Raw genomic sequence first — 13709 nt, 5'->3', positions numbered from 1 at the left:
CATAGACAATGAATGCTTGTTAATAATAGCCTATCAAGATTGAGCCTAGAAGCATTGTTTTTGGAGCATTGACATGATACCGTAAGTGTAATTTCCTATATCCGGGTTGGACCAAATCATTTTGAACATAATATGAATGACATTTGATATATCTGTATATATGAAGGTTTAATATGCGATTTGGACTGAAAAGCATAGTTATCAAATTAGAAAAAGTTGTAAAATTTAGGTACTAAATTGGATAATTAATATAGATACTAAATTAAAAATAGTGACAAGTTATAAAATCTTATGTGAGTACAGCTTTCGGCACAACATTTAGCCATCGGTTGGAGTGTCATTTTACCATCCAGCTCAGTTGGTAGAGCACAAGGTTCTTAATCTTGAGGTCGTGGGATCGAGTTCCACGGAAGACATTTCATAATTCGAAGGTCTCTTGCGGAAGCTGCTCTCAACCTGGTGTTGGTGGTAGCCTACTATCTTACCTCCCTCTTATCCCATATATATAGAAAAAAGGGACACCCATTTTTTGGAGTGTCATTTTAGGTCCCCACTGCCATGAGAGCTCAATATGTCCGTTGCCCATTTTTCGCACATAACCTTTGGACCGAAGGAATAAAACTTGTTCTTCTACTTTTACATATGTTGATTGAGATTTTGATTTTTTTTATTTTTTTGAGGCACAAAACAAAACACACTATTAGTAATCAACAGAGGGAGTGCGAGTACAGTTGGGTTTGTAATTTTCCTTTTGCATTTTACAAAGTATTTATTATGTGTTAATATTGTTTTAAACTTTTAGCCTTAATGCATAGGTTAAGAAATTTGAGCCCGTGTTTTTAACAATTTTTTTTATGATATAATAATATATTGGGAAAAATAATTATCGTACCAATATAGCTATGGTTGTCAAATCAGGTAATCGTTCAGGTTTTAGTTGGATATTGTCAGATCAAGTTAAATCGAATACATGTTGAGTCAGGTCAATTTAATAGTTCAACTTGGATTAGGTTGGGTCCAGGTTAAATCAGCATGTCATTTTCAGGTTGATTTGACATCAGATTCAGTTCGGGTTCAAGTCGAGTTAATTTTAGTTTTGATTGATGTCAGCTCAAGCCAAAACAGTTCAGGACCGAAGCAGTTAAATACAAGGTTAATTCATGTTCGGATGGACCTCGGTAGGATCTCACTCAAATCGGATCACATAATTGACAAACAAAATTCAGGTCGGATCTTATCGAATACAAATTGACTTCGGGTCGAGTCATTTTTGGGTTAATTATTTTTCGCCATTCAATGTTTCATGAATGTGAGAACGTTGAATTATAATTTGTAATTGTATATGACTTAGAATAAATTACAAAAAAAATATAAATAATTATGGGTCAATTTTGATAAAAATATAATTTGAAGTACTAAAATGAGCAAACATGAAATTAGAAACAAAAATTTAAATAAATTAAACAACATGCATGGTTGAGGGATCAAATTGAAATAATTATAAAATGTGAAGTTTAAATTAGTATAAAAATGGACTAAATTGCATACATTTAGAAAGTTGGTGAACAAAAGTTTATAGAACTTAAAATGAAACTTATTATGTGATTTATAGGGTTTGAAGTAAATTATAAAAATATAAATAAGAGTCAGTTTCAAGTACAAATATAATTTTAAGTACTAACTTGAACAAATATGAAATAACAAATTAAATTTTAAATAAATTAAACAACATAAAAGGATCAAATCAAAATAATTGTAAAATATGAGGAAAAAAGTATAAAATGTATTGAATTGCATTCAATTCAAAAGTTGAAGATAAATTGAAACAATTATAATATTTAGAATATGTATGATAAATGTTATGATAATATGATGCATGTATATATAATGTGTATATATATATATATATATATATATAAAGTATAAATTATACATACATGCACGCATGCATACATTATACATTAATAAATTATTTATACATTATGCATATATATCAATTCATACATTATACATTAATTAATTATACATACATTATATATTAATTATACATATATACATACATACATACATGCATGCATGCATGCATAACAATTCATACCAACATTATACATACATATCAATTCATACACATATTCACTGTTCAATCCATATATACCCCAGGGTGGACACGTGCCTATCCTGAAATCCGAATCGCTTTATGTTAATTATCCATTTTATCGAAGGTGTCCACCTTGAAATTTTATTTATATCCAGTCATAAGGAAAAAAATTCTTATTAATACATATGTACCCACCCTGAAAAATATTTCTCGATCCGCCACTACATATATCATACATACATTACACATTAATTAATTATATGCACATACATACATTTTAATAAATTATACACACATTATACATTAATTAATTATACGTACATACATACATTTTAATAAATTATACACACATTATACATATATATCAATTCATACATTATGCGTTAATTAATTATTCATACAATATGCATACACATATTATACATTAATAAGTTATACATATATTATACACGATATAGCTAACATTTTTAACAGTCGTAGCAGATCAAAAACCTAAAAAAGTAATATAAAAAACATTAGATACATATTTTAAATAAAAAATTAATTATATAAAATTAATAAATAATAAAATCTAAAAAATTATTTTTGCATTAAGCCTACTCAAAAACTTAAAAATAAAGGAGAGATTGGTTGGTGCCAAATCAGCCACCTCTAAATTCCTTCATTTTCACATTTCAAAATCTAAAATATAAATTATTCAAAAAACTCAAATCTCAAAATTTAGAAAAGTAGGATTAAAATCTAAAAAATTGAGCGTAGAATTGACCAAATGGCGTCAATTCCATGTTTTAAAAGCAAAAGACCACAGGACCCTCTTTATTTTACCCATTTTATTTTCACTCTGTTTTAAATTTTAAAGAATTATTTTTATTAATTTTATCAATATCAAGTTATTAATTTAATTTTTTTTGAATATATTTATAGATTACAAATTATAAATATAAAAAAATTAAAATATTAATTTAATAATTATAATTAATTATGTATTTTAAATTATGAAGATATATTTTAACACACTCTAATATCATAAATTTAAAATCTCACAACATTAATTGTAATTTATAAATTAGGTAAATATCAAATCAAGTAAATATCATATCAGTTCAATAACAAAGTCGTATCATTTACAGGTTGAATCAATTACATGTCAAGTTTATAACAGGTCGGTAATACCAATTATTTACTAGATTAATATCAGGTTCAGGTTCAGGTTCATATCAGTCGGATACATGTCGGGTTCAATTATTATATTATCGGTTCAATTCGGATTCAAGTTGTTTTCAAATCGGGTGCAGGTCGGGTTCAGATCCATAATTTCTAGGTCCAAGTCGTGTTCAGTTCAACATCAGTTTGAACTCGAATCAATTTCGAATCACCATCACCTCGGGCCACAAACAATTTTGACTCAAGTCGATTTCAGTCAATTGACATATAAATATTTCTTAATGGTCTTGTTCTCTCAAAAACTTCAAGAATAATAGATCTTCCTGATCTTTAAAATTAATTTTATCAACTCTCATTATAATTGTGTGAATCACAATCTTTTATATCGAATTTTAACGAGTATGGCATATGAGAACGTTATAAATAAAATATAAAGATATGAATTATTTGAGTCGATAATTTGTTGACAACTTGTACCTTTTATTTTGTTTTAGTTTGGATGAATCCAATTGATGGAAAACACCAACTTCCACTCCGGACCCTGGGTCCGGCATATGCTTATGCTTATGCCTTGGCCTTAATTCCTGGGTTTGTAGGTTCTTGAGACGTGAATTTTCGCCGGTAAGGTTTCTCAAGAACTTTGGTCGTAAAGTAGCAAAGGGTTTAATGACATTTTTTAGGCCTTCTCCTCCTAAGCTTACCTCTTCTTCTTCTTCTTCAAGAGGATCAAAGCCATTTGTGACTCATGTTGTTGATTCTCATAGAAACGCTGCCGTTGAGGACTGCATCCGATTTATCAACTCTTCTGCTTCTTTGCCTACGTCAAATTCTGTTTCTGGCCCTACATAATTCTATTCTATATCGTCTGGTCGTCAGTGTTAGATATGTGTCAAACACGAATATATAGATATACCCAGGGGCGGACCCAGGGGCAGCCCGGGGAACCCCTCAAATTGTGAGGAATATTGATGTTGTCAGCTTCTACAAGGCGTTTGAAACCGACCCCAAGGATTACTTCTTTGCTGAGTTCCAAGGGTACGAAATGAGTCACTCTCTCTTGGAATATCCTCTCCAATCTGAGGGGTTGAGCATATTTCAGTTAAGTTCTTATAAGAAAAAAAATTTTATGTAACAATATTGTCTATTTAGTGTTAATTTTTTTAATTTTTTAATTAATACAAGTGTCACCCTTAATATTGTGCAACCCCTAAAAAAATTTATAATTTTTTTTGTGCAATCCCTGAATTTTTGTCCTGGGTCCGCCTCTGGTTATACCTCATTGCCATGCTCAAATAGGTCATGATTTTAGGGGTAAGATATAGTTTGATGAAATTATTAAGCATCACTCTAGTAGGTTATGTGTATCTTCTTTTTCTCTTTGAAAAACAATGTATCTTATATCGCACCTTTAGTTTGATGTCTATTTTCTTATTAGTCTGAGATGATTATAAGAGAATATTTATTCGAAAAACTCTTAATTATTTGACAATGAACACTTAAACAATTCAACACTTAAACAATTCCTACAAACAATGTACTCGAATCCAAGATTATGTTCAGGTGCATATTTCATGCCAGGATTACTTTAACGATAACAACTAACAGTGTTATTGATTTGGACTTACTAATAATGTTATACAAATAGAAGTATTAAAGTAAACTAAATTATAATACAGGGACTAAGTATTAAATTTGAACATTATAGAAAGGCTAAACCGCCATTAGACCCTTGTGTTTTCATAGGCTTTCAAATCAGTCCAGCTTCATCCACATTGATTAATCAAGGTGGAGAGCAACAATTATTCTACCTTTAAAATTAATAGATTGTTAAAGTTATTACAAGATCCAAAGAGGACAAAAACCCCAACCATAAATCACGTGACACTGTTTTCCAAACCGGGCGTGTGCATTGGAATTTGTCGGAGAATTGGCTGAGCTTGCTTCAGGGTTCGTCCTTATTGTTTGTCTATCGGCACTCAATTGATTCGAACTCGTATCTAATATGAATTTAAAATAATTTTAATTCAAAATATTTTATATCCTAAATGATTTGAACTATTAAAATTTAATTAAAAACTAGATATTTAAATTCAAAATGATTGAACTTAAAATTAACTTTAGTTGAATTGATTAATTTTAAAAATTTAATTATTTAAATTTAAATTCATTGAATGATAAAAAAATATTATTTTTATTAAAAGATCTACAAATATTTACATCTGTAAAATGCACGCAAAATGTAAGTCTATTACCATACCTTTATTTTCTTCCATTTGATATCACACTCATTATAGTGTTATCGTTGTAATTTTATAACGTAATTTCTATTTTTTTACGTCTGATACAAACATTGGGTTGCTACGAAAAACCCATTTTCTTAAGGCGGGTAAACCGTCTCCAACCACTTCATCTTTCTCGTTTCCTTTGAGAAAAGGGTCAGCTACAATTCCAAGAAAACATTGCTCAAGAATCATTCTTGTATCCGAATGAGAAAATGCGACCAATCAGAGTTGATAATCAATATCAACAAAAAGTTGGTTTAGTAAGACGAGGTATTAAATTCCTTAAATAAGATCAAGAGTTTGAATCTTAACGTTTATGTATGGAATAAATTGAATTAAGAGGTCGCCCTCATATTGAATATCTACAATATCTGATCTGAATTAATCGATTAATAGATCAAATATTGGTCGTTATAAAAAAATGTCGATAACCAATATAACACGTCTCACGAAACAGCTTGCAATTTTTGCATGGCTTTCGTGTAAATTCTCTCGCTTATATGATTCCTATCAACCTTTTTTCATGGCCTTACATTTCCCAACTACTTTTCCTAAACTTTCACTTTAAAAATGACTTCACTTTCATCCATCTCTCGCAAATCATTCAACTTCGATTGTGTCTGCTTCCATTACTGTCTGTAACGTATGGAAACACTTCCATTTATCTTCAGCTTGGTTGCTGCATTCTTTGCTTACGCGCTTTGGTTCCATGTCCTAGCCAAGAGGTTAACCGGTCCGAGAGTATGGCCTCTAGTCGGTAGCCTGCCGGCAATCTTCGTGAACCGGAGGCGGATCCATGATTGGATCGCTAGTAACCTTCGAGCAACCACTGGCTTGGCGACGTATCAAACGTGTACCATTCCTCTTCCTTTCTTGGCTTGGAAACAAGGGTTCTATACTGTCACTTGCCACCCCAAGAACATAGAGCATATTCTCAAGACTCGGTTCGATAACTACCCAAAAGGGCCTCATATGCAAGCTGCATTTCATGATCTTTTGGGGCAAGGGATCTTCAATAGTGATGGAGAGACGTGGCTCATACAAAGGAAAACCGCAGCTCTTGAGTTCACGACCCGGACGCTCAGGCAAGCCATGGCTCGATGGGTGAACCGGACCATCAAGGATCGGCTATGGTGTATTTTGGATAAAGCCTGCAATGAGAAGAAATCAGTGGACTTGCAAGACTTGTTGCTTCGATTAACATTTGACAATATTTGTGGTCTTACCTTTGGTAAGGATCCCGAAACGCTCTCTCCAGAGTTACCTGCGAACCCATTTGCCGTTGCTTTCGATGCCGCCACCGAAGCAACTCTCTATAGGTTCCTTTATCCTGGTTTCCTATGGAGATTGGAGAAAGTTTTGGGGATTGGAGCAGAGAAAACACTGAAGAGTAGCCTAGAAATCGTCGGAAACTACATGAACGATGCATTTGAAGCGAGAAAAAAAGCTCCATCTGATGATCTACTGTCCCGTTTTATGAAGAAGAGAGATAGTGGAGGCAACCTCTTTACAAGTGACACTCTCCAACACATTGCTCTTAACTTCGTCCTCGCTGGTAGGGACACCTCTTCTGTGGCCCTCAGCTGGTTCTTCTGGCTTGTCATGAACCATCCACATATCGAACAAAAGATCATCAATGAAATATCAACGGTTCTCCGCGAGTCACGTGGACAAGATACCAAGAAATGGCTTGAAGAGCCTCTTCTGTTTGATGAAGCAGACAAATTGATATATCTCAAAGCAGCATTAGCTGAAACGCTGCGTCTATACCCCTCAGTTCCAGAGGACTTCAAGCATGTCATCCAAGACGATGTCTTACCAGACGGCACCTTCGTGCCCGCCGGCTCAACTGTGATATATTCAATATATTCAGTTGGAAGAATGATGACAATATGGGGAGAAGATTGTATGGAGTTTAGGCCTGAAAGGTGGATATCAGAAAGTAGTGACAAGTTCGACCCACCGAAGGATAGTTTCAAGTTTGTGGCATTCAATGCAGGGCCACGGATTTGCTTGGGGAAAGACTTGGCTTACCTACAAATGAAGTCCATAGCCTCTGCAGTTCTGCTCCGTTACCGACTTTCATCAGTTCCGGGACACCAGGTGGAGCAGAAGATGTCTCTCACTCTATTCATGAAGAACGGCCTTCATGTTTACATGCAGCCGCGTCCACTTCCATAGTTAATGGGCGTATTTGGGTTATTAGAGTTTATACACTCAGCTGTGTATTTGGACCATTAAATTGTCTTTGTTGGTTTTGATTCCAGTTGCTTAAGGGTATACTTTGTCATTCAAAAGAGTAATATCTATATTATGCTTAAATTCCATATCAGTTGATATGGATTTTCATATGCTTATTTAATTATAACTTCAGTTATAATTATACTCTGCAATGAAAATTTGATTCGCTGTGATTGAATATAACACATTTAGAGAAATTATATGGTGTGGTATGTTTACTATACAAATAAATTCTACCAACACTAAGACCTCTACAAACTTTGCAACTTTGAGAGCTACTTACAGCTTTGGATTTTAAACTTTTTGGCACCATGCTTGGAAATAAGAAAATGGCCAGTACCTCAACTCCAAAAATGGGTGTTTAGACCTCTACTCCTCCACAATTGATTCTTGCTTTTCATCTTTGGTTTTTCATTTAATCAGTTGATCTCTTTTAACTAGTTCGAGCTGCCTCGAGCTAAGAGTCCAAATATCCGGGTGTCAGTCCAGTATTTTCTCACCGGTTGAAAAGAGGTTCCAGACCACAGTTCCAACCAAGTATAGCGCAATCGAAACCTTGAAGACGTCGTCCCATGAACCTGAGAATAGTCAGCTTATGTAAAGATTCAATCAGAAATAATGATGAGTAGCAAAGAAATCACAAGTTTTCATGAACTATGTACAATAGGTAAGTTTTCTACATCTAGTTATCCACTTGAAAGATCAAGCAGTGATTTCTTACCGTGTTGCAGAATGTAGCCAGTTGCTGCTGTTCCAAAGACCCATGCTAGTACCCCAGCAGTATTCGATAAACCAAGCAATACTCCCTGCAAAGAAAATTAAAAAAAGCGATGTCAAGAATCGAACATAAATCACTCCTTTAGCAGTGTTGAGAGTTTAATACAACAGCAAACGTTTGTGGTCAAGGAAGCTTATTTGGATAACAAAACCAATGCCCAGCCATGGGTGTAAGGTTCCTTGTTTATTGAAGTATGCTCTTGGAGAACAACCCTAGGACATCTGTTAGAGTTTGTGACGCGGATTTCGTTTTGATCCGGTCTGAAAAACTTGCGGTGTGACCTGCTCGGTGGAAGAATAAATTGGGAGAAAAATGTTGGTGGATTTCGTATTGAAGAAGACTCTTTGTAACAATAGAGTTTGTGACCCGTTCCGTTTACTCGCTGATTATCTTCACAACATCCACAGTAGAAAAGAATTAAAATTTACGGAATATCGAGGGGCGATATCTCGATGGTTTGAGTAAAGGCCAGACTGAGAAAACGCATCAGTTCCCTATTCAAGAAAGCAAAATGAAAATTAGGTATGCCAGTTGCATATAGTTTATATGAGCAAATGGTTTTACTTCAAATCACAATGGGGGCAGCAAATGGTAGTAGGCATAAAGCTTTGGCGTAAACAAAAGCTAACTGAGAACAAATTCGAGAGAGGAATCGGGTCAAACCCATCATGTAGGTTCATAAAATGAAAACTGCTAATAGAGTAACTAAGCTACCAAAGGTCATGTGGAAATCTGAAGAAACAAACCTGACTGCATGACATACACAAAACAGCCATAGCAGGAGATTTGACATGGCTCAGCTGAGTAAAAAAGAAAGCAGGGCCAAGAAATCCAATTGATTGCATAATCTGTAAACATAACAATAAACTTGATTGAAATTAAAAAAAAAATCATCAGAAGGGTTACTCTTGATGAATGCATATGCGACTCTTTTAAGGAAAGCATATTTAAAGAAAAATACATGATCAAAGAAGAAATAACAATGAAAGTTTCAATGTAAGAATAATTGGAATTTGTTTGAGGAAAACGAAAATTAAGAATACCTTGCGAACAGTCGTCACGGATAAGCCTCTGCTCACAAGTGTATCTGCAATCCATCCTCCAAGGTTCGCAGAAAATGCCATTGTAAGCCAGGGTAGAACACATAAGAGCCCCGACTCTGTGAGATTGAACTTCAAGACCTATGATGCATAACAAAATAATCTCTTAATACCATGGTACGAAGGAGAAAGGTTCTTCGTTAACAATTCTTAGGAGTATCAGAACATTATGCCGTGGGTGCTTTGGTTCAGATTTCAAAAGCAGGGAAACAAAAAAGCATTTGCTTCGTAGATAATGTCGACAATAAGCCACGAATTGTCTAGAAGCTTTGAGGAATAGTCTAGAAATAGCCCAAATTGACAAATGACAGAAACAGAATTCATCAGCTAGATTCTTAGGGTGCTTATTAAGCATTATGAATGCTATGCATGCAGTTATAACAAGAGTGTGTGTTAAATGATGAAATCACTTACTTGATTATAGTATGTAGGCATCCATGTTAAGAGGATAAATGTTCCCCAATTGTGGCAGAAATGAGACACTATAAGGGCCCATACAGGTGGTTTTGACGAGATTAACTTCCAAGGTATTGTTTTAACTGGCTACTTGGAAATACAATTGGAAACAATAAGCTTCTTCTCTTGTGGCTGAAGTTGAGGATCGTCGTTAGGTGAACTATAAGCCTACAGAACAAAGGAGAAATCTACGGCATTTAGGAGATATTTTCAAATAAAATCAAACACTTCTCTTCAACTGAATCCTTAAACAAAAGCAGAACTTGAGGTCATTCTAATTAAGAATCTGAGAAACTTTAGAATCTTTAACCAACCATATCAAAGGTAACATTTACCTTATTGATCCATAAAGCAACCCAAACTGTCCCCAGGGAACCGAAGGAGTAAAACACCGACGGCCATCCGTACTCATGTATCAAGAATGGTGAAAATGCCAGGCCAGTAACAGAGCCAAGATACATTCCACTATACACCAATGCTAATGATCTACTCCTTTCAGCAACAGGAACCCATTTGGACAAAATACTGTTCATGGCAGGCAATAGCAACACCCTGAAAGCGAAACGAAACAAAACCAAACTAAATCAATACCTTGGCCATATACATTGACAAAAAGCTAAGAACTCTTCGATAAAATTTCAAACCAGGTTTATGCCTATAGATTAAAAGTTGATGCATTAAGCAAAAGAAGCAACCTCTCCAATTCCCATGAAAGCGCGAACGACAAGCAGAAATGGCAACTCCAATTTAGCTGCAACAGGAGTAAGAGCAGTAGCAATGGACCACCAAACTACTCCGAATCCTATAACCGACTTGCCACCTACCGTATCTGCCCATATGCCACCAGCAATCTGTCATTAACTACAACATAATTAGCAAGAAAAACGAACAAAGTATTATAAATTAGATTAACAGAAAACCAAGATTTCATCTCAAAGACAAAAACTAACCATTCAAAAGGGTTTACAAAAAAATCATTACCTGAGTGAGGAGATAACCACAGGAAAAAGATGACTGTATTAAACCAACAGTTGCAGGGTTCCAATGAAATTCAGCTGACATGGGAAGTATAGCAATGCTCATATTTACCTGCCAATAAAGAGCTGTTTAAAGTTGATAATGCAAATAATAAGAAAGTTTTAGCTGAATTAAACCACTCCTAATTATTATGCTTGCTATAGTAATTATGAAACTAATGATCATTTTCGGAGCTAATGACTTTTCTCCAAGAATCAAAGCTAAGGAAAAAAAACAGCGTGAAGAAAGGCTTACTCGATCCATAATACACAGCAAGAAGGCTGAAAAACATAAGACAACGATAACCCAACGTTTGGGGAACTGTTCCCACCAAGGAACCGTACTACTGTCCAAATCATCCTCACCCGAAGCGACATCGTTTAGCGCGTCTTTGAACTTAACCGAATCTCTCACGAAGTCGAGTATGTCTCTGACGTCTGCGTATACTTTCCCGCTTCTCCTTCTTCTTCTTCCCTCACTGACTGAAACACGGAAGAGTCGGCAGACATGGGGGGAGTTGGAGGGGACCCGGAACAGGAATCGGGTCCGGTTGATCTTGTTGCGGGTAGAGATAGTATGGGGTAGTGATTTGGGGAAGTTAAGAGGAGAAGATAAGAGCACTGAATGTCATGGCAAATTTTTGAGTTTCACCACCTCACAAAGAGAGGGAGATCTTTTAAGGTTCCATTGGTGAGCGAGGGAATGGAGCGATATTGAAGGGGAATGATAGGAGATTTGACACGTGTTAACACTTTTAACGTTTAAAATTATCACCAACTGAAATTTTACATATTTACTCGCACATAAACCAGAATCGATTAATTTGCAAATTTATTAATGTATATATTTGTATATAATTTTAATTTTAAAACATTATTTATATAATTTAAATTAAGTTTTATCAAAAAAATTATATTAATTATTTTAAATATTTTAATATATATATATATATATATATTATATCGAAATCTTATTAATGTGTGTTGCCATAATTTTGTTATATTTATATAATAATTTAAATTTATTTACTCCACATGTTATGTAATTTAAATATTACCTAAATTAATTCATTTCACTTTAAAATATCATATCTAAAAATATATTGAGTACATTTATATATTAGTGATATTTGTAATATTAGTTTTTTGTATTTATATTATATATATAATTATATTTACTAATATTAAATAGAGAAAATAATCTCAGTGATAAAAAATGTCTTGTAATATACGAATTTAACTAACTTTGTTTGGATTTGCCAAAATGACCAACAAATGCGCAATGCGGTCTCAAATTCGCAACGCGAATTCCAATTTCGCAACGCGAATATGTAATTCACGTTGCAATATTCCAAATTCGCGTCGCGATAGTCAAATTCGCAACGCAAAAGTCAAATGTTTTTACGCGAAACACAATATTAATTTCGCAACACAAATGTAAACAATATTATCGTAAATAATCTCTAACCTAAAACCCTAAAGCACAACTCAATCTCATCTCCATCTCTCACTCTCTACGGCGACATCTGTCCCCATCTCCGACGAAATCCGTCCCCATTTCCGACGAAATCCTTCTATCTCCATCTCTCAGATCAACCCTCACAACTATTCACGGTCAGAAATGGAAAATCAACCACCGAGGGTTAGTTTTTTTAATCTCTTATTTTTATTTTGAAATTTTCGTATTATTATTAAATTAACCATTTCACTGAGATTGCTAAATTCATTCGGTTGCTGCCAATACTGTTAAACTGTTTAGTCTTTAACCCTGTGAAGTTAGTATTTGTCTTTGTTTTGTCTTTTTGTTGAAGAAACCCTATATCGCAATACCAAATTCGCAACGCGAAACTAAAATTGCGTTGCGAATTTAAGTTTCAGAAACTTCTTTTATCCGCCAAATTGAAACTTGAATGAATTGTATTACTTCAACCAAAAAACAAAGACAAATACTAACTTCACAGTGTTGCTAATTTAAGTTTGAAGAATAAACTACTACTCTTTATGTTGTCCTTGAACATGCACTAAACCTATATGTTGTCCTTTTAAATGTTTATATAAGTGTTTACTTCTAGAATGTTATCTGATGCATTTTGTGAACTATGATGGAATAATGACTTGGGTAAATACCGTGCTAGTTTGAAACATATTTGGCTTTATTTTCACTGTTTAATATCATGTCAGTTTGTAGTGTATAATTTGTAGTTTTTGGTATATCTAACTTGGTATGTTTATTGTTTTAGTATAAATTTTTTTCGGCTCAATTGACCTTAAGGAATAAATTAAGCATAGCCACTAAAATTGCGTCAACGCTTATACCTCTACAAAGAAAATTGTTTGAGGATACTTACTTTGGGCCATGGCTGAAAGTACAACATCCGGGTGGAGATGTTATGTTGACACATTTGTTTCTTCAGACCATGACTAACGATCTACCCGATGGGGTACAACGTGGTGATGAAGAGATATGGTTTCATTTTCCTCCGGCACCGGCGTAAACTTGTTTTGGGCGGGAGGAGTTTTGCTTAATGACCGGTCTACGCTTCGGACACGATGATGTAGGTCGGTACACTAGTC

General features: G+C 34.2%; 2 protein-coding genes and 1 pseudogene across 2 annotated transcripts; 2 read left to right on the top strand and 1 right to left on the bottom strand.

Annotated features, from left to right (window-relative positions):
- Nucleotides 1-902: 902 nt before the first annotated feature.
- On the top strand, nucleotides 903-4111 carry LOC120142117 (josephin-like protein). Its single transcript, XM_039156865.1, has 3 exons — nucleotides 903-918; nucleotides 1011-1152; nucleotides 3859-4111. The coding sequence occupies exons 1-3, from the start codon at nucleotides 903-905 to the stop codon at nucleotides 4109-4111; spliced, it is 411 nt and encodes a 136-aa protein (XP_039012796.1).
- A 2017-nt stretch (nucleotides 4112-6128) lies between these two features.
- On the top strand, nucleotides 6129-7857 carry LOC120142021 (cytochrome P450 86A1-like). Its single transcript, XM_039156781.1, has one exon. The coding sequence runs from the start codon at nucleotides 6190-6192 to the stop codon at nucleotides 7723-7725; it is 1536 nt and encodes a 511-aa protein (XP_039012712.1). The 5' UTR covers nucleotides 6129-6189; the 3' UTR covers nucleotides 7726-7857.
- A 79-nt stretch (nucleotides 7858-7936) lies between these two features.
- LOC120142022 lies at nucleotides 7937-11820 on the bottom strand (annotated as a pseudogene).
- Between the last annotated feature and the right edge of the window lie 1889 nt (nucleotides 11821-13709).

The sequence above is a fragment of the Hibiscus syriacus genome, unplaced genomic scaffold (genome assembly GCF_006381635.1).
Source record: "Hibiscus syriacus cultivar Baekdansim isolate YM2019G1 unplaced genomic scaffold, ASM638163v2 tig00110819_pilon, whole genome shotgun sequence".
In the NCBI taxonomy this organism is placed as follows: Eukaryota; Viridiplantae; Streptophyta; class Magnoliopsida; order Malvales; family Malvaceae; genus Hibiscus; species Hibiscus syriacus.
This window is presented reverse-complemented; position numbering and strand designations above follow the sequence as displayed.

Coding starts and splice junctions, on each gene's coding strand:
- LOC120142117 (XM_039156865.1), top strand. Junction 1,153..3,858: donor CCGAAGCAGTTAAATACAAG/GTTAATTCATGT, acceptor CTGGGTTTGTAG/GTTCTTGAGACGTGAATTTT.
- LOC120142021 (XM_039156781.1), top strand. CDS start 6,190: ATGGAAACACTTCCATTTATCTTCAGCTTGGTTGCTGCATTCTTTGCT.